The following is a 25,324-nucleotide window of genomic DNA, read 5'->3' on the forward strand; positions in this document are numbered from 1 at the left end:
GAATTAACAGTTTATAGTCATAGGCTATAGCCTAAATAATAATAAAACAACATTAGTCATAGACTAAATGAAATGTAACAGATTAATAACAATAATCATAAACATATGCAAACCAAAATGCTGTAAGAATTAGCCAGTTAGAAAAGTTTCAACAACAGATGTGCTGTTACAGTTCTTCATAGGCCTAGTTTCACATTTTAGCAACAAGATAATAATAATATAAGTTGTACATTATCATTATCATTAGGCACTGTTGTTTCAGGAGGTTATTTGTTTTGATATGCCGTTTCCACTTCCATGTCCAGAGGGAGTGAAGCATCCTGGGTAATGAGCTGTGTAATTTTCAGGGTCATCCAGCATCTAAAGCCTTAGGTAATTGCATAGGTGATTGCTAACTTTTTTTTGTTTACCTACAGAAATCATTTTCTGTGTGCATGTTGACACTAACTTTTTTTGGATAGAGATTAGTTCTGTCTTGCCAGATCCACATCAAATGAATGATACTTAATTTCTAATCAGTGCACTGAAGTGTGTGTATTGATTAAAATGATTAAAGATGGATTAAATAAACTTGATTGCATGAGGTTTGACAAAAGTGACAGAGAAGTCAATCTGGTGTTTTGATCGCCCTTAGGGGGATTTCAGCACAAATCAGATCCTCTGTGTAATTGTGTGGAAAAGAGGGCAACCCTGATGTGGATACATCAAGCCTTTCACTCAACCACTCACCATCTGGGAAACACATGCTCGCCTTCCAAGTCAAGTCGAGTCAAGTAGTGCTTTATTGTCACCTTAGCAACATACATACAGCATTTTGCAAAGACAAAATGTCGTGCATCTACCGCAGTAAGGTGCAACATGTACCGCAACAGGTAGGGGACAGTCATACATGCTAAACATACTAAAACATATATACATGTACATAGGAGACATAAATGTGCACAGTGATCACACAGGGAGACTCCCCTTTGACAAATAGTACAGATGAAACAGAAAAAGTGCAAAAGTGTCAAAAAAATTGTAAACTTTGACAGATAAATTGTATAAACAGATGAAATGGCATGTAACATTTGTCTATATGTAACATTAACTAGAACGGTTAATCCGTTTGTAAAAAACACAAGACAAGTTCCCAGAAATCTATGCTACTTTATTCCAGTCCCATACAGTAACTTTTGTGTTGTTATGCCATTAAAGCAACCATTCAACAGTTAAAGTAACCATTCAACAGTTCAGGACAACACAGTTTTTTTTTTTTACCCAAGTTACCTTTTCGCTCATAAACATGCTGAGCATTCAGACAAGTCTCTACATGAGAAGCTAAATCTCATGTAATTACATATAAGACTGCATCCCCTGATGTGCAGATTTGCAGAGGTCACATCCCAGAGACTCCCAAACGAATGCTTCTCTCTCTTAATTTCACCAAGTGGTTTTTTGTTTGTTTTGTTTTTTTTCCCTTCAAAACAACATTGTGTAAAGTGTGTTGTGGGTCACTGTAACAAATTGTGTTATTTGCCATTTACCAAATGCTCTTATCCAAAATTACAGTGAACTAAGAACCGGGGCGGTACCCCTGGAGTAATGTGGGGTTAACGGTTAATGGTGGCAGCCCCTGGGGTTGAACTCACAATGTTTTAGTGCCCAGACACATTTGACTACATCTAGGACATCACCACTCTATATCTCTCCTATATGCTTTAAAAGTTAAAGTTATAAAACAGTAAATTTCCATTTTCATGGCTCAGTCTTCCAATGGCATTATTTTTTTCATATCTAGTTCCCTATACTGTCTTTAGAAATATAATGCCATCTGTGGTTGATCAACTATGCAATGCCTCAGTGATTGTAGACGGCTGCAGAATACATACTGTATGTGTACATGTCCAACAGACATACATATGCTGTTTATCCTTCACACATATCTGATTCTGTGCCATACGTAGTGTCATCATCCATCCATGTCTTGTCTCTGACCTCTGTTTTTTAAGCTTCCCACCCCTTGACTTGTCTTGTGTCATTTTGCCTACCCACCTCTGCACTGCCCTTTGTTTTCTGAAAAGCACTATAGGAAATTAATGTATTGCGTTCGAACAGTATGTCTCACATTTTTACTAGTGGTTGCTGCGGACGTAATTCTGCATCACCGCAGCTATGTGGCTGGCCAAGTCAGGCTGAGGGAACATATTAACCTTAAAAAATTCTATTAAGTTATATTTACTTGCCTTTAACAACTTTCCGGCGTATGTAAAACAAAGTGTCTCGTTCCGAATTAAAACATTTTAACAAGAAAACACAAATTTAGAAGTTGTAATGTGTTCCCCCACGCACACCAACACATTGTTACGCAAGCAAGAATTTTGGGAAAAATACTTTAATGAAAGCTAAATTTAGAACAAGTGTGTCTTCCTCCCATAAGCCTTTAAGAAGACAAATTACTTGTGCCTATATCATCAAATCTTTAAATGTTAAATTGAAATGAAATTTGGTAAACCATTTGGGGTTAAAATATATATAATTGATCATCAAAATACATCTTTTCTCCTCCAGATTTGAACTTAATTTTATGATGAGCAGCATAATTGATATGTACTCACGCATTGTAATTCTTTAGTTATGGGGAGTTTAGACTAGAGAGGCTGGAAAAAAAAATCAGGCATCATCATGTTCTGTGGGGGTGTAATTTTGGTCAACCCTGAATCATCAATGTGAATCATTGATCCTGGTTTCTGTTGCTGAAGCAGGGCTTCCCACGGGCCGAGCCTGGGCTGTCACAACACCAAATGTGCCAATCCATCAGCTCCCATAGGCCAGTCTACTGTCATCCCTCCCCTTTATAAGAGAAGGACTCTGACAGAGAGAGCCCAAAGCTGCCCAAACCTACAACAGACAAACAGCAGAGACATACAGCAGACACATCCAGGAAAGGTAAGCACTCACTTTCCACTAAACATTTATATTTCTTCATTTAGCAGATGCTTTTATCCAAAGCGACTTACAGAAAGAAAATAACACTCAAGCTACAGTGCAAAGACCTTAGCTAGGAATTACTATTGCTTCAGGGTTGGGTTAGTTGGGTGCAACCTGGACTCATTAAATACTACTACTACTAGGGAAGAGTGCAGACATTATAAGTACTTGTCAAGTGTGGTAGGAGGAGAAGGAGGTAGAGGAGGGAGTGCATGGTAAGCAGAGGCGGACAGAGTACACAGCTTCATTACTTAAGTAAAAGTACAGATACCCTTTGCTAAATTTTACTCAAGTACAAGTAAAAGTACAACAGTCAGATGTCTACTTAAGTAAAAGTACTGAAGTACTTGTTTTTAAAAGTACTTGAGTATCAAGAGTACAAATTAGAGTAGCCTACATTTTCTTAATATTGCATTACTACTGCCACAGTGCTTACATTTATGTACAGAAACATCCTACATGGAGTTATGAAAATTTTTAACGTTAATACCTTGGAGAATGTAAAATGAATTGGAGGTAAAATCAAGTCATTTTCATCTTTTTACCATGTTGCCAGGGATGGGCAGTATTTCTAATACATGTATTTAAAATACTGTACTGTTTAAATGTACTCCGTTACTGTCCGGTTCTGATGGTAAGTGTGTGTGTGTGTGTGTGTGTGTGTGTAAGGTTGTTAGAAGTGTTAGGAGAGGAGGTATCCTTGGACGAGTTGAGTATTCAAGAACTTCTTGATGAACTTGATGAAGGATTAAAGCATTGCAATAATTCAGCATCAAATTATTGGTTTGGTACATAGTTTGTTTTATTGTTGTTTGCGTTTTAACAGTTTGCCCAGTTTGTAATTTGTAGTTTGCCCATAGATGGTGGTTATCTAGACAATAGATGATAAATATAAACACTAGTGTTAGGTTGACAGTTATAGATTACTGTTGGTTCACTGTGGTTCTGTCTATGTCTACTAAACTTTCTGACTTTCTGCTCAATTTATGAGGAATGGTCCTTGGTATGTCTTCATTTCCGCATATGTGTTTACACGCAACCCCTGCAAGGCCCCCATCCTCCAAACACACACACACACACACACACACACACACACACAAACACACACTCGCACGCACGCACACTCACACGCACGCTCGCACGCACGCACACCCACGCACACATGTACACACGCACAAGTCACTGGTGGTTGTAGCAACAACTGGCATGCTTCCACTATCCAAAGCTGCTTGTCTTATTCAGAGCAGATGCCAGAGTCTCATGCAGCGTAAATCTCTGTCTACTCAGTCTGCAGGTCTAAACAAACCCCACAGCTCAAGTTTGAACAAAAAGGAGAGGATGCAGATCTTATTCAGTCTGATCGCAGCTCTGACGCTAGTCAGTCAAATCTCAGCGGTAAGGGAAACTTTTATCTTCAATCTGAACAATCATAGAACCATTGTGTTGGTCTATGACTCATGGAATGTAATACAGCTAAACAAGGAGCCCAGGAGACAGAATGATTGATGTTCTTCTCTTTGCAGAGGCTCTTAAGAGAGAAAAAGCAGAATGTTTACGTGTTTACTACAGACGATGCAAGTACAGGTATGTGTGTGTGTGTGTGTGTGTGTGTGTGTGTGTGTCTGTGTGTGTGTGTGTGTGTGTGTTTGTGTGTGTGTGTGTGCGTTTTGATTGGGATCTTTATGCATATATACAAGTGTGTGTACATTCACAGGGTCTTTTACAATATGCATATTGACAGGATTTTGGAACCAGGAGGTACAGCCTATTTTAAATAGTTTTGTCTTAATCTCCTCTAGAGCTTTCTTCCCTTTGCCAAAATGGTGGCAGTGCCTTAATCTATGAGGGGGCACATTTGTTGTGCATCTGTCCCGACGGAATTTCGGGAGAGTTCTGTGAAAAAGGTGAGTCTTGTTAAGTCACCAAAATGCAATCCCAATAATGTGCCCATGCTTATTTTCACACCTTGTCTGTATGTTCTGGCGAGTCATTCGAGACACTCACAATTCCACCCCTCCCCCCACCCCACCCCACTCTGCTCATTCTGCATTCCAGTCACCTCTTCCCCCGTTGCCCCTGCCAACTGCTACACTGGTATTGGGCTTTATTATGAGGGCACAGAGTCACGGTCACGGAGCGGTCGGAGATGTCTCAGGTGGAACTCAGACACCAGTGATGGGAATATCTGGACATCTAGTTTAGAACGGAACTACTGCAGGTTAGTTGAGTTGGAGTTTTTTTTTTTTTTCTTCATGATGCACCTGAAGTTCACCTGATTAAAATGATGGCAAGTCTTAGAAAATTCCCCAAATTGCACTGATTTCTCCAGTCTCACTGATAGACATGCTTAGATTTGTATTATGTATTCATGTTCACAACATTACACACCCAAAAATTGAAGATACAGAAATGTTTCAACCACCTAAGACTTTGCAGATATTGACACTAAAATGTTTGTTGTCAATGCAGGAATCCTGACTACAGCCGTAAGCCTTGGTGTTACGTAAAAACAGCGTTTGGTCCCATTAAAGAATACTGCAACATCCCAGCCTGTGTCAGAGTGCCTGGTATGTAGGAATTGTGAAAAATCATTGATAGGATAAAAAAATGTGCTTATGTGCTTTCCTGGACAATAATTTGAAAATCTCCTCAACACACAGTAGGACCAACAGTTCAACCTTATCCCAGCAAGCCAGACAATGGTAAGCTACTGTATATGGATTTAATAATCAACCATCTTTCTCAGTGTTTTTGTACATTATCATTAAATACATAGAAGAATATAATAATAGTACGTTTGAATCATGTCTGGTTAAGCCCTAAAATTGTGAGATAAAGGACTCAATTATTAGAAAATTGAGGAACAGATCACCTGTGCAGATCAGCCATAATCAGCATTTGTCTGTGTGTTCTTATCCATGCTCCAAACTAATACATATTCATCTCTTCAACACAGCTAGACCAAGTGTTCCTCAACCCACCCAACCAGGCACTGGTAAGCTATGCGATTTTTTAAAAAACATTTTCAAAGTAGTGTTATTCAACTTCAACATTAATCCTAGACTAAAGTATTTGTCAGCTTAACTTTAGTAACAGTCACGCTTATTGCCCAAGTTACTGTAGGTATTTTGAAGAAGCAATAAATATAGTGTTTTTCAAATCCCATTCCCTGAAACGTATGTAATATTCCTATACATTTCACAGTCAGTTGCTTTTCACAAAACCCAGCTGATCCCTTGTTGTGAGTGAGGCTTACTGGCTTACCATACACAGACTTAGTGAGTGAAGTGTGGTGTGTTTGTCTTTTACATTCCAGAGCCCACCTGTGGCGACAGACAAAACAAGCTGATGAAGATCGTGGGCGGATCCGTGACACCTGTGGAATCCCAGCCATGGATGGCGGCCATCTACTGGAAGAGCTCCTCCCGCCGGAAGTCCTTCCTCTGCGGGGGCAGCCTGATCGCCCCCTGCTGGGTGCTCACGGCAGCACACTGCTTCTCCGATGGGTGAGGGCCTGGCACACTTATGCAGATAGAAAAATGAAAGGATTTTATCAATGTATCTGCTTCAATGGAGCATTTCCTTGTTAAGCATGATGCTCACTTCTGCTAACGTGGGGTATGTTTTGTTGTTTGAATAGATTCTCCTCACATATCAACAGTAGTCAATACCTATACCCCAAGCTCTCTGGTATGAAGTGGACAGAATAAGTAAGAATAGTACTAGAGGGGATGAAACTACTTCCTGGAGATGAGTAATAGAGATATTTTGTACTTGTCAATCATATATATCCACATATTTTAGGTGAAGGATAAATAGTAGCATTTGTTTAGCTGGTGCTTTTAAGATTAGAAGTTATGGATACATACAGTATACTATTTTTTTGCTTGATGGTTTGATGTAAACAGATTTATTGATTGACTTCCTGATTAGTTAGTTGGTTGGTTTGTTGACTGTTCATCTCTCCACAGTCAGAAGACCAAAGCCAATCAAGTATCTGTGATCCTTGGGAAGAGTGCTATCAACGAGACAGTTGAGATGAGTGAACAAAATTTTGACGTCACTGAAGTAATTGTTCACGAGGAATTTGACAACAGTCAGGGAAGCTTCAATAATGACATAGGTAAGTGTCATCATGTGTAAGTAACTGTCATCATGTCTTTGTTTAAATTTAAGGACATATAAATCTGCACTTTAGCACATACTTTCTATGTGCTTAAGTAGTTCAGCACGAGTAATTAGCCTACAGTTTAACTGTGTAATGTGTCTGCCAGGTCCAACATTTACTGTTGCAACTTAGTATTTTTTGTGCAGCACAATCCTACAGGATTTCAAAATATGGAAACAAAATCGATCAACATTATCAACAAGGCAGTGCAAAAACAGCAACAAAAAAAATAGCAGAGCAAACAACTCATATGGTAACTCATGGCAGCTCATAGGGCAAGTCATCTGGGCTTCCTCCCAGTTCTCCAAAAAAACATGCCCTTTCTTACCACTGTAGTCATGAATATGTCTAAAAGTAGCTGGCACACCCTTTCTATTGATTTTACCAACTCATACTGTTTGTTAGTCATTTGACTGAACCATTCAAGGTCTCTTCATTCAGGCTGATGTCCTGGTTGTGACCCTTGGTCTCATTGTTGTTTCGTGTGGTTAGGCAGCTTCATCAAATGCTGATACATGGGTGGTCTGTGGCTTCTAACCACATGACAATTTGAGACGTGACCACTTACCTGTTCTGAGAAAGCGAGCGAGAGAGAGAAAGAGAGAGAGAGAGAGAGATAGACAGAGAAGGAGTATGTTTGCAAAGGTGTATACATATACTTTCTGATTTTGAGTGGGAGCAAAGAGCCCTCACATTGCACAGGATTTAAGATTTAAGATAACAACTTTAAAATTGGTAAACAATCAGAGGCGGACAGAGTACACAGCTTCATTACTTGAGTAAAAGTACAGATACCCTTTGCTAAATTTTACTCAAGTACAAGTAAAAGTACAACAGTCAGATGTCTACTTAAGTAAAAGTACTGAAGTACTTGTTTTTAAAAGTACTTGAGTATCAAGAGTACAAGAGTAGCCTACATTTTCTAAATATTGCATTACTACTGCCACGGTGCTTATATTTATGTACAGAAACATCCTACATGGAGTTATGAAAAATGTTAATGTTAATACCTTGGAGAATGTAAAATGAATTGGAGGTAAAATCAAGTCATTTTCATCTTTTTACCATGTTGCCAGGGATGGGCAGTATTTCTAATACATGTATTTAAAATATGTATTTCAAATACAAAATACTACTATTGTAATTGAAACCCTTGAAGCGAAAACTATCATTAACTTGTTCAGAAAATTGAAATAGTCTGGCGAGGTGGGGCCACAGGTTGGCACATTCCCGGGATGGACCTGCTGCGTCTTCATCCATTGTTTCGTCCATGGTTTCGTCTCTTATCTAAATTTGACCATGGAGTTGACTTTGGCAGAAAGCTGAAGGTGATTGAGGGTTTCCGAGTTTTTTCTTTTTTCCTTTTTTTTTTAGAAGTAGTAACGGGTACTCACGGTTATGGATAGAAATGTAGTGGAGTAAAGAGTACAATATTTGCCTCTCAAATGTACTTGAGTAAAGTCATGAGTACTCCCCAAAAATGATACTCGAGTAAAGTACAGATCCCTCAAAATTGTACTCAAGTACTGTACTCAAGTAAATGTACTCCGTTACTGTCCGGTTCTGTAAACAATATATTACTCTAAATATTTTCTCACATTTTCTCATCATACACTGTCTTGGTTGGGGCCTGATAAAGATATTTTGAGTTTAGGTTAAGCTAATGGCACCACATCCTGACCGCCGAAGGTTCATGGCGAACCTGTTATCTCTGAACAGTTAAATATGAACAATTTTGTGTAAACATTCCCTTTCAATGGTAACCCTTCGCCCAGCTGCCCATGTTCGCATGGAACTGTTTACGAGTGTTCACAAACATTCGTGGAGAACTCAAGGCAAACAGAAAATAGTTTGCAAACCTTCATTAAACATTTGCCTACACTCTTAAAGCAACACCAAAGAGTTTTTTGTACCTTAAAATAATGTTTCCAAAATCGTTTCAGTGGTTCATCAACTTGTAACAGGGTGAACGGCACTTTCTGCATTCGCTTCGCGGCCCTCTATCGGCTATAACCGCACTATGTAACTTAGCCATCGGGTAGCGGATCTGTAGTTCGATGGAATGAGACATGAGAAACTACAAATTTGACTTGCATCTGATGTCGCAATACATTGTACTTTCTTAAAACATATTCTACCTTGTCTGTGGACATTGTTATTTGCAAAGCCGGTGCTGGATAAACAAATAGTGTGTGCGACAGAGGAAAAGTTCTTTGGTGTTGCTTTAAAACAAATGTGTTAAACACAACTTGTGTTGTTTTTAACACATCTCTATCTGATGTCAGATAGGGACAACACAATTTGTATTGTTTCTCACACATTCAATTTAAGAGTGTACACAGTATGTAATGAAAATAACACAACTTGTGTTGTTTTGAAACACATTTCTATGTCCAGATAGGACAACACAATTTGTGTTTTTTCTAACACATTAATTTTAAAAGTGTACACAGTATGTGTTGAAAATAACACAAGTTGTGTTGTTTCTAACACATTAGTTTTAAAAGTGTATGTTCTGCTAACACTGTCTTGTGCTCCATAGCCCTTCTGAAGATCCAGTCCTCAACAGGACAGTGCGCCAAGGAGTCCGAGACCGTGAGGACAGTGTGCCTGCCAGTGGCCAGTCAGGCTCTGCCTGCCGGAGATGCCTGTGAAATCGCTGGGTACGGGAAAGAGAAAGAGGGTAAGGTTACTGGCAAGGGCCAAATTCCACATGCCAGTTGGACAGCTTCATAAGTAATCACATAGGCTAGTCATCATCTGAATGTCAATTAAAGTACAGCTGAGCACAGTGTATCACAGATATTTTACAAATGACATTAAGTTCAGACCATAGATACAATATATACAGTATCTATATATACAGTCTATGGTTCAGACACTAGAATTGCCTTCTGTCATCCCATGCTTGTCCCCTTGTATTTGGTAATTGGACATAGCCTAAATGGATTGCTGTCCTAATTGTATTGTAAATGTGACTCTTTTTTGTAGGTTTATGGTACTATTCCCAGTACTTGAGAGAGGGGAAAGTGGACCTCATATCCCAGGACGTGTGCTCAAGTAAAACACACTACGGAAACATGATTACAGACAACATGTTCTGTGCGGGCAGCCCCAACTGGTCAACGGATGCTTGCAAGGTATGGGAAATCTCGTCGTCAAAAACAGTATGCAATATAGGTATAGGATATAGGTATAGGTATAGCTGTAATACAGTCTCATACGTAGGATTTATTTTAAACAATACATTTGGAATATTTTAATTATTACTAGGGATCACTCCATTGGTCCTTTAAACAATGCTTCATGAGCACAACCAAAGTAGATCAAAAGAAGACCAAGGCTGTTTTTAAAAAAAAAAAGTTTTATGGCTAGTACTTAATGTTGCCACTCTTATCCTCTAGTAATAGTTTTGACAGATGCAGTAGTAACTCCTAGCTAAGGTCTCCTCTGCCCTGCAGCTTGAATGTTATTCTCTTTCTGTAGGTTGCTTTGGATAAAAGTGTCTGTTAAATGAACAAATGTAAATGCAAATGATGGTTATTGACTGACACTCCATTGCTCATTGCTTTCGGTATGTTTTTCTGCCTGTGTAACAGGGAGACTCCGGGGGTCCGCTGGTCTGCGGAGTGAACGGTCGCATGGTCCTCTTCGGCGTCATCAGCTGGGGGGACGGCTGTGCCAAGGCATTCCGCCCAGGGGTGTACACCAGAGTTAGCAACTACAACAGCTGGATCGCCAAACACACGGCTCAAGCCTCTCCGAAAGCAGACACGACGCGTTTACGGGAGTGAGGGGCGGGCGAGGGGCCCATCTCACTTCCGAGCCGTGACATGCCGACTGACTGCGTTAATCACTGAGAGGTTCTCAACGTGACGGGTTATGAGTTGCTGCGCAGCACATTAAGAAACGTCGCCCACACAAAGCTCTTTTGAGCCGGTTGATAGTGTGTAAGACATTTTCTTCTAACATGTAATTTAGAAATGAAACAAGAAATAAAATTAGGACTAAACGATCTATCTCAGAACTAATCCATTATAGCCCACTGGATAAGGTCATAGGTCCAGTGACACATGGTTTTAGTTGGGAGCAATTTTGGTGTGTGTCAGAACATTCCTAAGGGAAAACTGTGCGAATGTCAGACATCCTACCAGTGCTCTTGGTGCTGTAAAACTCTTGTGGTTGATTCATGTAATCCACTAATTAACTTATTTAACTAAATAAGTCTGGAATTGTGCACACATTTGTACCATCAGCCTCAACTGCTCCCACACTATACCACAATTTGTCACTTGAACCCTTTGAACTATAATAGTGTAGGAGGTCACATTGTTTTATATGCTAAATCGTTTAAAAAGCTTCTGCAAAAATCTCATTTAGATTTGGGGCGAACTTAGTCACCGTCACCTTTCTGTGAATCACTGCTGCTTTAGTTTTTACATATCTTGAACCATGACCACTGCTATTTCATGACTAGATATCTTGTGTAAATAGAGTATATTTTATATCTACTTTTTGTGCGTTGTGTGTGTCATTACATTTATCAAATGTACAGTTGCAGTTCATGTTTTCCTTCTCTTTTTTATGTGACACTTTTATCAAATAAATTATTTTTTTCATAAGTTATTTTGATCTTGCGTATATTTACTACTGACTTGTTTAGAATTCTTCTTCTAGTATTCTTTCAAAACAGGCCAAGGCCACCCGCATAACTATCATGTGAGTGAATGATTCGGTCTCAAAAGAGCTCTTTAAAATTCAGAAGGATAAATTATTTTGAAACCAACTTGATCCAAAACAACAGACCTCTCTCTCTCACACACACACACACACATACACACACACACACACACACACACACACACACACACACACTGAAATCTCCAGTGAAATGCTCTTTGGACGTGACTCATCAGCAGCAGCTTGTGTTTTGGTTACTGTCCATAACATCCATCCGTCCACCACCCACTGGTCTCTCCACTCAGGCTTCTGGAATCTTTCTTGACCCATGGAGTTACCACAAGTGCTGTCCACAACACTTTGAACATTTCGAAAGGCACTCCATGGTCCAGGGCTGCGGCGAGACCTGGGTTGGACAGAGGATTATGATAGGGTTCCACTTGATCTTGTTTGCATTTCTGACTTGGACAGAGATTGATGTGCTGTTTTGGCTGTTGTGCTATGTCAGTTTTCCAAGGGCTAATGATCTGTTTGGAGCGGTGAAAATGACATCAGTACTAAAAAAGTGTTTCCACAGTTAAATAGTCTACATCTGGTGTTGTTAATTGATTATGAAGCCTGACCTATTTTCTTGTGAGAGTTGCACGATGCAAGGGTGAGGACAACACTGTCGTCTCCATGACGACCTCTAAAAAATATTCTGTAAAAGCTTACTGAAGAAGGGGGGGGGGGGACAATCAATCTCATTGCCAGGAAAATCCATGCTTTTCATGTCATGACCTCATTGTTTGAGATTTCAGGCTGTTGGGGGGCTTCTACATTTTGGCCAAGATGATATATTAATACTTTACAGCTGTTAAAAGATTGCAGCTGACACAAAAAACATGATCACCCTGTGCTGTTGATTTTGTAATTTGTTGCAGATTCCTTTTTCTTCAAATACATCTATTCACCATGTCTGTCTTTCCTCCAGATCTTAAAAGAGTATCATGACATAGTCTTGCAATAGGAGGCCCTGCTGTTTAAACTGGTTTATCTAATACTAATGACACTATGGGATACTATGGGTCTATTTGAGAAGGGATCACACATATCTACTGAATGACTTTACTTGGGAAGTCCCGATAACAGCTGCATGATTTGAACACCAAACTGAAGGATTAGTGGATGCCCTCAACAGACTAGGGTCAAAGCAGCTGTCTGACTGTGTTACTGTTTTGATGGTACCACCATAAGGATGACGGGCAAGGTGGGGGCCATACCATACCTCACTACTCATTAGCTCATGAAGACATTGCGTTCAGTCACCCTAAATGACTATTTGCTGTAATAGCAAATAGTCATTTAGGGTGACTGAACGCAATGTCTTCATCGCAAATACTGTAGACATTTAAGGTGACTAAACTCAACACCTTCATCACATATACTCATTTAAAAGTGACTAAATGCAAAATCCAAAGAGGTTAAGCCGCACAAATGAATTAGAAACACAAATGCTTTCATTTATTGATGAAAGCAATCTAGCAATTCACCTAGAAGATACCTGAAGATGTTGGACAATCAGAGTAAAACCAATCATGCAATTACAATTTAGTATAAAAATAAAAGATCAGCTGCAAAATCAGCTAAGCTTTTTCAAAGCATGCTAGGACTGCATGAGAACATTTACTTTAGGCCTTTTCTGAAAAAAAAAAAACTATTGCAGTGTTTACAAAAGCATCTGGAATGTTTAAAATCATCGGTGACCTTGAGAAACAGAGATCTACAGTATGTAAAAAAATCGCCTTCATTTGGGCACTGACTTTGGGAGGCTCTGAGGTAAGGGAGATTTGTAGTTATGACACCAAATTGTAAGTAAATTGTTATATATGATTTTAATTTGGAATATGTAATTCAGGTTTCCATTAAAGTTAGAATGTTTTACTGTGACTTTAATTACAAGTGTGTCTACATATTACAACCGCTAGGTGGCAATGCGAATTAAACATACAACAGAATAGATAGACGTTCTCAGTGGTTAGAATAGAGAGCATTATGAACACTGTGACAATTAAATCTACTTGGATCATCCATTGCTTTAAATGTAACAAACTGATCTAGAAATAAACATACTGGTGTTAAAGAGATGATGCTGTGAGATCAACACAAAACCATTAAACAATAAATTCTCAAATAAATACCGAAGTAGGTTTACACAGATCAAACACTACTTGTAGGTTATAAGACTGGATTGCAGGAAGCAAGCCTACACTACACACTACACTACACTAAACACTACATGCACGTCTATTACACTTAAAATAGTGGGCCTGTTTGTGTAGTCTAAAAAAAGTGTCTGTTCCCCCAAGTCAGACCACCCATGGTGCTTGTCACTGGACATTGTAGGCTACCTTCCCAGCCAAACCTTTGATAGTTTCCAGGTTGCAGATTAAAGGTTATTATGAACACATAAGGTTGTGATTGAGAAATCAAATTCAATGAAAAACATTGATGGAGAAGATGTAGTCAGACAACATGCTTGAATCCATCATTAGGCCTACATTGACCGTTTATTACATATTATAGTGCAAAAATGCATAAATAACCTACCACTAGACTTCCTAGATTTGTAGATCGAGTATGAGCTAAAGAAGTGTTCAACTACAGCCTACATAATTCCCCATTTCAAAGCATAACCACATGTATAGTGTTGTAATAGGCAAGCTAAAACAGCTATGACTTAGCAACATCTTAAACCTAAGAGCCATCTTCTAAGCCCAGCTGAGTGTTGCTGACAGCCACTTTTGTAGGCCTACAATACCAGAGGACACTTCATATTAGCAAAGCTGTTCCTCTTGGACAAGGGCGAACAATATGTGATGTGTGTGTGTGTGTGACCCACCCCCCCATAATCAAAAATGGCCGATGCCCCCTACCCCCCAATGATCATACTATCTTGATGAATTAGCCTATGGAGCATAAATGTAATCCTCTTTCTTTGAACGCTATTTCTCTTTTTGTATTTCGCTCTGAATAAAAGCCTCTGCTAACTAAATTAATGTAAATGGACAGAGAGGGGGTGGGCATGCACAATTCAGCGTGGTAGTCTTTATTAGGTGAGCCAGTCAGATAGGGAAGGTGAGGGATATGGGGAGGCTTAAACAGCCTGCTCACAGTTCATCAAGACCCTGATGTGTTTACTTCCAAGGTCAACTTCCTCAATTCCTTCTTTTGGGAATCTTCCTTATTAGGTCATGGGCTGCACTCCAGTCGTCTCTAGAGATGCTGTGGGAATTCCATGGCTGGTTTGGATGGCAGTTGCATTTAAATCTTCCAATATTGTTGTTGCAGTCTGTCCCGTAGTGCAGGAATTTGAGCTATTTGTTACGCTGCCACACTGAAAGTGATTAAGAAATACCCACTATGACCTGATGAGCCAAACCTGCAGGACTCTCAGTCCTTATGTATCAGCTGATTTCAAAATTAAAATGATTTGAGAGTGAAAAGGTACAGTATTTAAACAAAATAGAATAAGAGTCCATATGGATACAACTAGTTTCACTTTTTGTATTTCAAATTAGGCCTTATCAGTTGTCACTCTACCACTAGGGTGAAAGGATGCTCCTAGAAAACATGTAAGATGAACAGATGGACGTTTGAAAAAGCATCTAAATATAGCTTGTAGTTTATGGTTTTCACACATTTGCCATATTCTAATCCATCTAAGTCAGAAAAGGAAGAAAAAGAAACAAAACGTGCACGGGCACCATATTCATTTTTGTGAGACTCGAGGCTACGTCTGGAGATAGTGGATATTTCAAACTATAGACACTAAGCAAACCATAACTGATTTTTTTATTTTTTTTATATTAATTTATTTTGCTTGAGCATGGCTGTTAAACCTTCATGGTACTCATCCACTATAGAGTGACGCGCCATAACAATTCACGTTCGCCTCTACAAATGATTATAGGAATTCCTTCTTCGCAACAGTGGATGTTGTATTTCCCTTTTTAGGGCATGAGAATGTATTACGTAATTTGGGAAGAACTCGCGTCTCTAGCAAACTCGGCTACAATACTGGGAGGAGTTGGGAAAGCGAAGAGTAGCGTTGAGTTGCACCAATCGACTCTGTGGTTACGTCTTCTGCCAGCCTCCTATTGGTCAACAGGCTGCAATTGAATTCATTGAGGTTTAGGTTGGTCGTCTACAGTGAACTGCGGCCAGTGATCCTCACATTGATGGCAAGTCGGGAAGTGAGACTTCTTTAGTCCGCTCTCGAAGTGAATCAGTGCGTAAAGAAGCATCGGATACAGTAGAGTTTTGGAGCGAGCGCATACAAGGAATCGAGAAATTTCGGAAGTCGGTTCTCTCTGCCTTCTTTTACATTTTTTGTTTCTTTCTCGGACAGCGGACTTAAGTTTTCATCATGCCGGTGTTTCACACAAAGACGATAGAAAGTATCCTGGAGCCAGTGGCTCAGCAGATATCCCATCTGGTGATAATGCACGAGGAAGGTGAGGTTGACGGAAAAGCTATCCCAGACCTCAGCGCTCCCGTGTTAGCGGTGCAGGCAGCTGTCAGCAACCTCGTCCGGGTAAGAGCTATTCTTTTCCTCAAGGACGCTAGCAGCAGCCCTAGAACAGTTTACCTTCTCTCTGTTTTATTGCCCTGTGTCTCTTTGTTTTGCCCAGTATTCACCTGCCCTACAGTTGCATGTGGAGGTCTACGGTGTTATGTTTGGATATCATACGAATATTACTAGGTTAGCCTATCGAAAAGAAAGTTTGGTGAAGAGTTGACTTTCATCATGAAAGGGTGACGCCTTTCCCTTTGGAATTATGCCCTTCCCCCTTGACAGAGGGGCAGGGTAACCATGAGTTGACTGCGGTGCCATGCTCTGTCACAGGCTATATCAAATGACTTGCCGGATTCGTCAATTAATTCTTCCCAGAGTACCAATTAGATAACCACAGACCACAATTAATCACGCAGCAACTTTGGTGTGCGTGAGGTAAGTTGCCCCACCGCCATAGGTGAGGCGATGTGCTGATGTATCAAACTGTTGTGCTTCCTCAAGATCTCATTGGTTTCCCCATTTACCAAAACTGCTGGGCTATATTGTTGCAATAGTTTTGGCTCACAGAATTTAGGAACCGGTTCAATAGGCCACTACCACATTGTGGTTCTTTATAATGTCTTCCAATGGTTAGAAGATAAGCCTATTGCTGACAGCTTACCCTCTCTTCACTTTAAATAAAACGATATTTAAAGAGGATGTCCTCTTTCTTTTTATGTACTTCTCCATGTTTTTTATGCACAGAATCTGAAGGACAAGGGTTGGTTCCTCCTCAGATATGCCACTCTGACTGACATATAGGGTCAGTTTCCTGTCCACAGCATTAAGCCTAGTCCTGGACTGAAAGCTACTTCAGTAGAGATCTCTATTGACAAAAAGCTTTCAGTCTAGCACTAGGCTTAATCCATGTGGGAAACCAGCATATTATGTCCCAATGCATGGCACATTTGATTTAGGCCCATTAATGGAAACTATGATCTTCTCAAAGGCCATCATCATAATGGACATATGAATGAAAACAGCATCACAGTATACAGAGACGGGAACAGGAACATGGTTAGGTCTATCAGCATTTCGGCAGAACTGTGGTTTTTGGCTAAAGAGGAAATAGAGATATTGCTCATGCATTTATCATTACGAGCACGGCAGTAGGATGCTGTCAGTTTCACAGCTATATCAGTGTCTTGACTAAAGGAGTGAAGCACTCAAGACGTGATGGCCTAGACCAAATCCAGAGGGCCCTTATGTGGCTTATGTAAACTCTTTGAACGCCCTTTTTTTTCATTGTTCACGTTTCCTCACCCTACACTCTGTCTTCCTTCCCTCTGAGTTGGCTTGTGTCTAGGAATGTAGCGGTAGCCTAGTTAGCACCCAAGTATTCCTAGTAGTTTCAGTTCTTGTTGGTTGAATGCTGTCTGTCTTGCTGTCACTGTCACTTGCTGTCAACAGTTGCATGGCAAATGACACGTACTGTAAATCAGTTGAAATCTGTATGAAGGTCTGTTTTCAGAATCTCACGTAGTGTAGACCTACTGATGTTCGTTTACTTTGTGTTGATGTCAGTATTGCAGCACAGCACCATTTCATTCTTTGCATCCATTTCTCATTGAGTTTTTAACTCTGTGAAATAGATAAGTTCATTCTCTGCTACAATCACGAGCTGCACATTTAGCAGGCCTTTGCTCTATCACTTTAGTGATCACATTTTTCCAATCCTGGCACGAGATATCAAGCACTAATTATTTCCTGCTCTCCTTAGAAACTGTGCCTGGCTTTTTACCCCCTTTTTCCCTGAAAGCGCTTGTCTCTGAGGAGAGAAACGTGTCTCCTTCGCCTTGTAAATCTTCTTTTCTCTTTATCACACAATATCTGTCTGAATATATGGTGATACCCTCTATAGAGATGTCTCTGCCCTTCAATGTGTGAGCTGTAATTCATGTCATTAGGTGCTCATTGAGTCTAATGTCTTTTCCCAGACATCCAGACTGGCTTTGGTAGAGCCAGGGAAAAAAGCAATTCAACCCATTGTCACCACTATAAGGGTTTGCCTTGCATTATGTAGGTTTAGCTTGATTGAGCCTTGTAGATCCCACGATGGAGGGCATCATTCCAACAGGAATCTGTATTACAGTAATTTCTCGACTATTAACCGAGGTTTATACATTGATTTTGCTAAATGTCTTCAGCTAGGAGGTGAATACACGGTGCGGGCTATACATGGGAATGTATCTCTAAAGCTCAATCTGATTCTGATTTGTTGGGCTTGTGGTCACTGTAGTTAATACACGGGTGCAGTTAATACATGGGAAATTACTGTAAACATATGGACTATATCCAGAGATGCTACTACTAAGCTGTATGCCCTCACCTTCATACCCCAAGTGGTAAAACATCACTAAGAGCACTTTAGACATACATCTCAGGAATTGTTATAATTCTTGTTATTATCTTGTCATTTGTACTGCAATTACCAATATACTTTTATTGCCGTGGTGGGAGTAAGCACTGTAATGTCCATTTGTATGGATGAGATAAGCGTGACTTGGTCTTTCCACTGAGTCTCAGTTCTAAATGGACCAGTTTGATGGGATGTAAGCAGAATAAGGTGTTAAGGATCGGGACTATTGTATGTAGTGACTAGCCATTCTTTTCAGGACACTAAAATATATCATGTAATGATTCACATAGTCTAAGAGTCATCACATAAAGAATGACATCAGATGCATAGCTAATGCAGGAAATGCTCCACCAGTTATCCAACTGAAGGGCTGAACCTGTTACTATGAGTAGACAAAGGCAATTTTGTATAGAGATGTGTACATTGGGGTTGAACAGCATTTTGAATGTAGATTCTCTGCCAGAGCCAAATCGAGTTGAGAAATGGCCCCAGTCCCTGTCTCGAAAAACAGCCGACTCTGATTGCACCACATTCATCTTTCTTCATAGAGATAAGCTGGGGCTGTGTGCAACAGGTCTTATTGTTTTTCAGTCTGAAAAGAACATTTGCATGCTACATGATGCATGTTGAGATGCATAACATTTCATGTTGCTTGTTATTTTTGCACATTTGATATGCCATAACAGTACTATATTACAGTATAATGCTGCATACTATAATAATGCATCATTGCAGCTTTAGAGAACAATTAAAAACAGCATATTTGAGGCTGCAACACGAGTAGCATCAGGGAAATGCTAAGATTGCTTGTGGTTAGTCACATATTCCTGTGGCAGCTCCTGGTACAGTACTTGAATATTGTCGTTGACCTGTGCGCTTCAGCCCATTCCCTCTCTCTATAATGGCCAGCGTTCTCTCTCCGTACCCTCCTGCTGTGTTCTAACCCACAAGAATGTTAAGAATTCCTGGTGTAAGCAACCAGCTGCTTGGCCAAAACCCACGACCACACCACCCAACCCACCGACCGAAAACATATCAGGATCTGATGCAGTGATATCGCGGTGCATTTCCTTTACGTTACAAACAGTCCGTTAAAACCATGTATCGTGTGGCGGGAAGGCTGCTCTGAATGAAATAAATATCCTCTCTTCCTTTTACAGAGACCACATGCCCTGTGTGGACTTTGTTTTTTGTAAAAAAAAAGTTGATATGAATGCAGCTGAAATGACCACATATGGGCCTATTGCTGTGATCTGTCTGTTCTTCATCATTTTCAAATGGCTTTTTATGGAGCTCACTCGGGGTGTAAATGGCGAGCGCATGGGTCCTTTGGCAGCTAGTGAGCGCTGGATATTTCCCAGTCTGTCTGTCTGTCTGCCTGCCGGCCTGTCTGCAAAGCCAAGCTCCACAACAGCAAACGCTCCAGAGAGTGAGACCACAGCACAGCAAAGTCCTATGCAGATTACCACTTACTCTCATCCAAAAACAGTTATGAGGTGGATTACATCCACCCTTTGAAGTGTGTCGTGAGAAACTGACCGAGTAGAAATGTTGCAATGTCATGAATAGAAAGAATGGCTTTAAAATGCTGTCAAATGAACAAGTTAATGGCTCCTGATGATGGGACTCTATTGAAGGCTGCATAGCCTATATAGGTGCCAAGGGTGTCTTGCATATCAGATTTCTGTTTAAGATTGCTGCCTGCAAGCCACTTAGACATCCAAAGATAGGATTTCCCGCTATCTGCCAGTCTTATTTCTGGGCATTTATCACCCGTTATCTATTCACTTCAATAGGATCAATTAAGTAACATGATAGTCTTTACAGGAAAAATGCTGAATGCAATGTTTCTTTGTATGATAGTACAGAAGACTGCTATCAGTTCTTTCAAACCCTTGTAGAGTGCCTCTGTGCTTAAGGGTTGGTGTTGGGTGGCGCAGGGGGTGTGTAGGGGTGTTGAGGTCCACAAGAGGCAACGCGGTCACTACATTACAAGGGCACTACACATGGACAGACTCCAAGCAGACAAGGAAGTATAATAAGAACAGCTAGGCATCCACGGTGGCTGTCTGCAGCTGTCTGTCTTGTGTGTGCGTTCGCAAGCAAGTATAGACCCTTTCAATCCGTTCCTAGAGGGCTTTCCGGTTGAAACATTTAAAACCAATGCTGAGACTTTCATTTTAAAACGAGTCTGTCTTAAGTGCAATGCAATACAAAATGCGATTTTAAACATTTTTTGAATTTTAAGGAGAGGGACGCTGGTGCAGCTCAGATGTCTTTCAAGGACTCTGATGAAGATCAAAACGTTAGTCAATGATGTTTTGCACCTTTAAGTAGGTAAAAAATTAAGAAGACATCTGAACTGCACCGGCGTCCCTCTCCTTCTCTTCACATTATCTGTCCTGGCCTGGTTGTACCGGATTGTTGATAAATGGCAGAAGCGCAAAGAACCTTCCTTTAATTTTGTTTGTCCCCAAGTTACCATTAGCACACACAGTTCCTCTGCAGTTGAAAGGGTCTATGATGAACAAAGGGACGGTGGTGTCAGGTTGTGCAGGGGTGGAGGTGCGGTGGGTGAGGTGCACTAGAGGTGGGGAGGGAGTGAGGGACATAGGGTGAGCCAAGTCAGGAAGGCCGAGTCATCCATCAGAAGCACTGTCTATTCTAGCAGATGTTGAGAGGAAGTGAGAGTGAGAAAGTGAGTGAGTGTGTGCAACAGCAGTGCGAGAGAGAGTGTGTGTGTCTGTGCATGTGAATGTATAGATAGTGTGTATGTACCTGCCTGTATGTACGTGCGTGTGTGTACGTGTGTGTACGTGCGTGTGTGTACGTGCGTGTATGTGTGCGCGTGTATGTGTGCGCGTGTATGTGTGCACGTGTATGTGCTTGTGTGCGTGCGTGTGTGCGTGTGTGCATGCACGTGTGTGTGTGTGTGTGTGTGTGTGTGTGTGTGTGTGTGTGTGTGTGTGTGTCTGCTTCTTGCACGACTGAGATGAGCGAGCCCAGTGGACTGCTGAACAGGCCTGCCTCTGCCTCCGCCCACACCCACGCTGATGAGCCGTTGATGGCCCTGTGTGGCCATGAGGGGAAACGAGTGCTGGTGCTGTCAGCGACGCCAGGAAAACCTGTGGCTGCGGCCTCTCCTTTTTTATCCCCCTCTTCCCCATGACTCATCCCTGATGCACCCACGGCTCCATTATTGCTCGCCTTGAGATGTGGGGACAGATGGAAAGCTGATTGACCTGATATTTATGCTTGTGTGTGTGTGTGTGTGTGTGTGTGTGTGTGTGTGTGTGTGTGTGTGTGTGTGTGTGTGTGTGTGTGTGTGTGTGTGTGTGTGTGTGTGTGTGTGTGTGTGTGTGTGTGTGTGTGTGTGTGTGTGTGTGTGTGTGTGTGTGTGTGTGTGTGTGTGTGTGTGTGTGTGTGTCAGGCACATACTCACAGACATCTACACATGCACTTACACACTCTCCCTCAGACACACACACACTATCTCTATCCTTTTTTCGAGGTTGTGTGTGTGGTTTATTTATTCGTCACACACATATAGGCACACTATTTACTCTTGCATCTACACATACACTTACACGCTCTTCCTCAGACACACACACAACACACACACACACTTTCTCTCTCTCTCCCTACCTTTATGTATATGTGTGTGTGTGTATTTGTGTTGCCAAGGAGGCCACCACATCTGATCAAAACCAAACCTAACTCTCTGTGAGGGAATCCCTCAGTGAGGTCATTTGCGAATGAAATGTATCCGCCTCGGTATGCAGGGAAAATGGAAAGTTTGCGTCAGAGTCCCTCCACATAATAGTTTAAACAAGCACAAATAAAAAAAGCTCTGGTCTGGTCTCTAGCCTCTCTTGGCAAACATGAGGCCCTTTGATTTGTTCCTCTCACCACCTTTAATTTGCCCGGGGTGCTTCCTCCTCTATTTGTAAACCATGCCTGCCACGACTGTGTCAGTTGCATGATGGATCCGCAGTCTAGCAGCTGGTGACCTTCAACTGGTATGCGTTTGCCTTTAGCCATCTTGAACCACTATGATGATATGAGATTAGCTTGATCTCTCCTCAAGTATTAATTGTTTTCAGAGTGTCCCTCGAATCTGGTAGAAATTCTATTGCTAGTGCACAGTGTGAAAAAGTCATGATTTGTGTGCCAGATTGGCGTCCACGGATGGTTCCTCTGCTCATTACAGACAATTTAGCATTTAAAATGGTATTGTTTTGGCTCCTAAGATGTGGCGCATTACGCCTAACAACGTTGCCTCAGAGCGAGTGGGCAGTCAGTGTGGTTAGTGTCTGGGCCCTCTCTGGCTCTCTTTGTGGGGATGAGGAGGATTGAGTGCATCTCAACAAAGCCTCGCCTGTTCCCACGGACTTAGCCACTTTATCAACGTCTGGTAGCTTGGCGTTCACCATCTCGCTGCTGGCAGCTGAAATATTGTGTGGATTTTTTTCCCTCCCTTTGCCTTTTCTTGGGCTCATTCATTCATTCGTTCATTCATTCATTCATTCATTCATTCCTTCATTCGGTCGGTCGGTCGGTCGTGATTATTGAACTTGCTTGATTGTGTACCAGGCTTTTTAGTGTAGCCACACTGATTATTTCACTAGCTGTGCTGCTCTGCAATGAGGTGAGATAATTATGTCACTTCCTGTTCATTCTTGTGCAGACCTTGTCTTGCGCCACTTGCAGTCTTTACACAGCAGCATTGTGAGTGCTGGGGAAAGCTTTTGTAATTGGTTCCTCCCTTGAGGAAAAAAAAATGGCTGATGTTCCACAACACTGCGTCACTGTGAATTCACTCCACATGCATGACTATCTGCATTGTGTGTGTAGAGATGCAGGTGGCTGGAGCTACCCTAAAAGACTTCCTGTCTTTAAAGGAGTGTGTGAGTCAGGACACAGACTAGGTGTGTGTGTGTGTGTGTGTGTATGTACAGTTGTTCTACTCTGGAGTTTAGCGAGTCCCTCTTAAATTGACTCCAGCATTGACTTTTCCAGTGGGGTGTCCAGTCCTGGGTCATGCCCCTTGACAGTACGTGCCCTCTGCTCCATTGGAATGCTTTGAGTCATTATAGTCCCATTAAATATGGCCACGTTCAGCTCAGACCAGAGGAGCACAGAGCAGCTTCTTGCCGAAGCGTAGGAGTTAAATTTACATAGGCTAACTTTGGTTGTCTTGCCTGAGCTTGCTCTTCCCCGGAGGTGGAATATCGCTTTCTAACTACATCATTACATCACCCTGTATTGATGTTCAGTACAGTAGTTGGACTAGTTGGACAGATTCCCCTACATGGACCTTTGAAAGACCCCCCCCCACATCCACCCTCAGCCATATCGCTCACATCACAGATAAAAACCGAGACAGAGTCCTTATGAAAGCATTCCAGGCACCGGCTTACAGATAGTGATTTGAAGTCGTGGCCTGGATCACCATAATTCACACAGTGCTACATAAACAGGTCATTCTCCAGTAAACCCTGATGCAGTTGGCTTAGTCACGGTAGATTTGATATAAGATTAACTGTAGAAATAACTTTATATAGCCGAGCTTATATCGCTCGGGACGCTGTGTAAACCTAGCCCTGTAGTGGCAGAGCATTTATTGTGTACCTGACCTGTTAAACTTCATAGCTTAAGGCTGATAGACTCTGGGAAATGTGTTATTGACAACAATGATGTGCTGCAATACTGAGAAATGTCACAGTAACACATCTACACCGTGATTGAACACGGCTATATTTTTAGTTATTTCTTATGGTCAGGCACCCATTACTGATAACCTGAACTGGCCGTTCTGCCACACAGCAGGGTTTCTCCACAGAGTTGCCTAGTGTATGATCAGCTCAGCGAGTGTTGCTGGACCTCAGATGGCCGTTTTGGCTTTTGTACAGGTTCCGCGCAGACTGCAGCACGCAGGAATGCTGAAGTGGAATTCTCTGCCGGCCTCCCCTATAACTGAGCGAGTGGTGAGCTGGGGGCTCCCTTTTTTAGACTGGCACCGACCTGCTCTGGCGAGTGAATGTCAACTGTGTGTGTGTGTGTGTGTGTGTGTGTGTGTGTGCGGAAAGGAACTGTCCTCCTGGAATGGCTAGCCAGAGCAGTACGTCAGCGCACTGGCATTGCCAAGTCCACTGAACTTTTACCCCCAACTCAAACAATGCATTCCATCCTCCCTGTGCCTAGATCGGTAGTACTGTAGTTTCGTTGTCATGGCACTTCAATAGCTATTAGTTAACCACCATTTTATTGTGTTATTTCTATATTTTGTCCGTATAGAAAATGTTGGCTATCAAGCTGCGTGAAAGCAGAACTTGTGGGTTTATCTAGTGGACAGATTTAGCTGTGGTTGCATCTTCATGCGGCATACTCGGACGCTGATGTTGCGCTCCCTGAAATCCCTGGGAGTTCATGCTGAACGTTATGTGTGGCATGTTCTCACCTGTCGGACTTGGATGACGTGGAGTGCGGATAGGGGGCGGGGGTGGAGTGGTAGTTGTAGTTGTGAGGAAGAGGGTGGAGTCCCAGCGAT

The 25,324-nt window shown here is 41.5% G+C and overlaps 2 protein-coding genes across 3 annotated transcripts in view; both read left to right on the plus strand.

Annotated features, from left to right (window-relative positions):
* Positions 1-2,848: 2,848 nt before the first annotated feature.
* On the plus strand, positions 2,849-11,764 carry plaub (plasminogen activator, urokinase b). 2 transcript variants are annotated; one of them, XM_076298079.1, is made up of 13 exons: positions 2,849-2,928; positions 4,258-4,365; positions 4,494-4,554; positions 4,770-4,874; positions 5,026-5,188; positions 5,440-5,537; positions 5,631-5,672; positions 5,927-5,965; positions 6,287-6,476; positions 6,942-7,093; positions 9,681-9,821; positions 10,130-10,278; positions 10,738-11,764. In XM_076298079.1, exons 2-13 carry the CDS (start codon positions 4,309-4,311, stop codon positions 10,930-10,932), a joined length of 1,392 nt encoding a protein of 463 aa, XP_076154194.1. In that variant the 5' UTR covers positions 2,849-2,928; positions 4,258-4,308; the 3' UTR covers positions 10,933-11,764. The 2 variants fall into 2 exon arrangements, with proteins under 2 accessions (XP_076154194.1, XP_076154195.1); XM_076298080.1 differs by having other exon boundaries at positions 5,634-5,672.
* Positions 11,765-16,022: 4,258 nt separating this feature from the next.
* The window catches only part of vclb (vinculin b), a 35,629-nt gene continuing 26,327 nt past the window's right edge, over positions 16,023-25,324 (plus strand). The window contains exon 1 of the mRNA XM_076298081.1: positions 16,023-16,394. Coding sequence (XP_076154196.1) covers positions 16,227-16,394 — 168 coding nt within the window. The 5' untranslated portion in view covers positions 16,023-16,226. The remainder of the gene's footprint in view (positions 16,395-25,324) is intronic.

Source organism: Alosa pseudoharengus, unplaced genomic scaffold (assembly GCF_046254945.1).
Source record: "Alosa pseudoharengus isolate Yale_2024_CS ecotype anadromous, Long Island Sound unplaced genomic scaffold, YU_APseudo_1.1 YU_APseudo_1.1_scf_21, whole genome shotgun sequence".
Classification (NCBI taxonomy): Eukaryota; Metazoa; Chordata; class Actinopteri; order Clupeiformes; family Clupeidae; genus Alosa; species Alosa pseudoharengus.

Coding starts and splice junctions, on each gene's coding strand:
- plaub (XM_076298079.1), top strand. CDS start 4,309: ATGCAGATCTTATTCAGTCTGATCGCAGCTCTGACGCTAGTCAGTCAA. Junction 4,555..4,769: donor TACAGACGATGCAAGTACAG/GTATGTGTGTGT, acceptor AATCTCCTCTAG/AGCTTTCTTCCCTTTGCCAA. Junction 9,822..10,129: donor GTACGGGAAAGAGAAAGAGG/GTAAGGTTACTG, acceptor TCTTTTTTGTAG/GTTTATGGTACTATTCCCAG.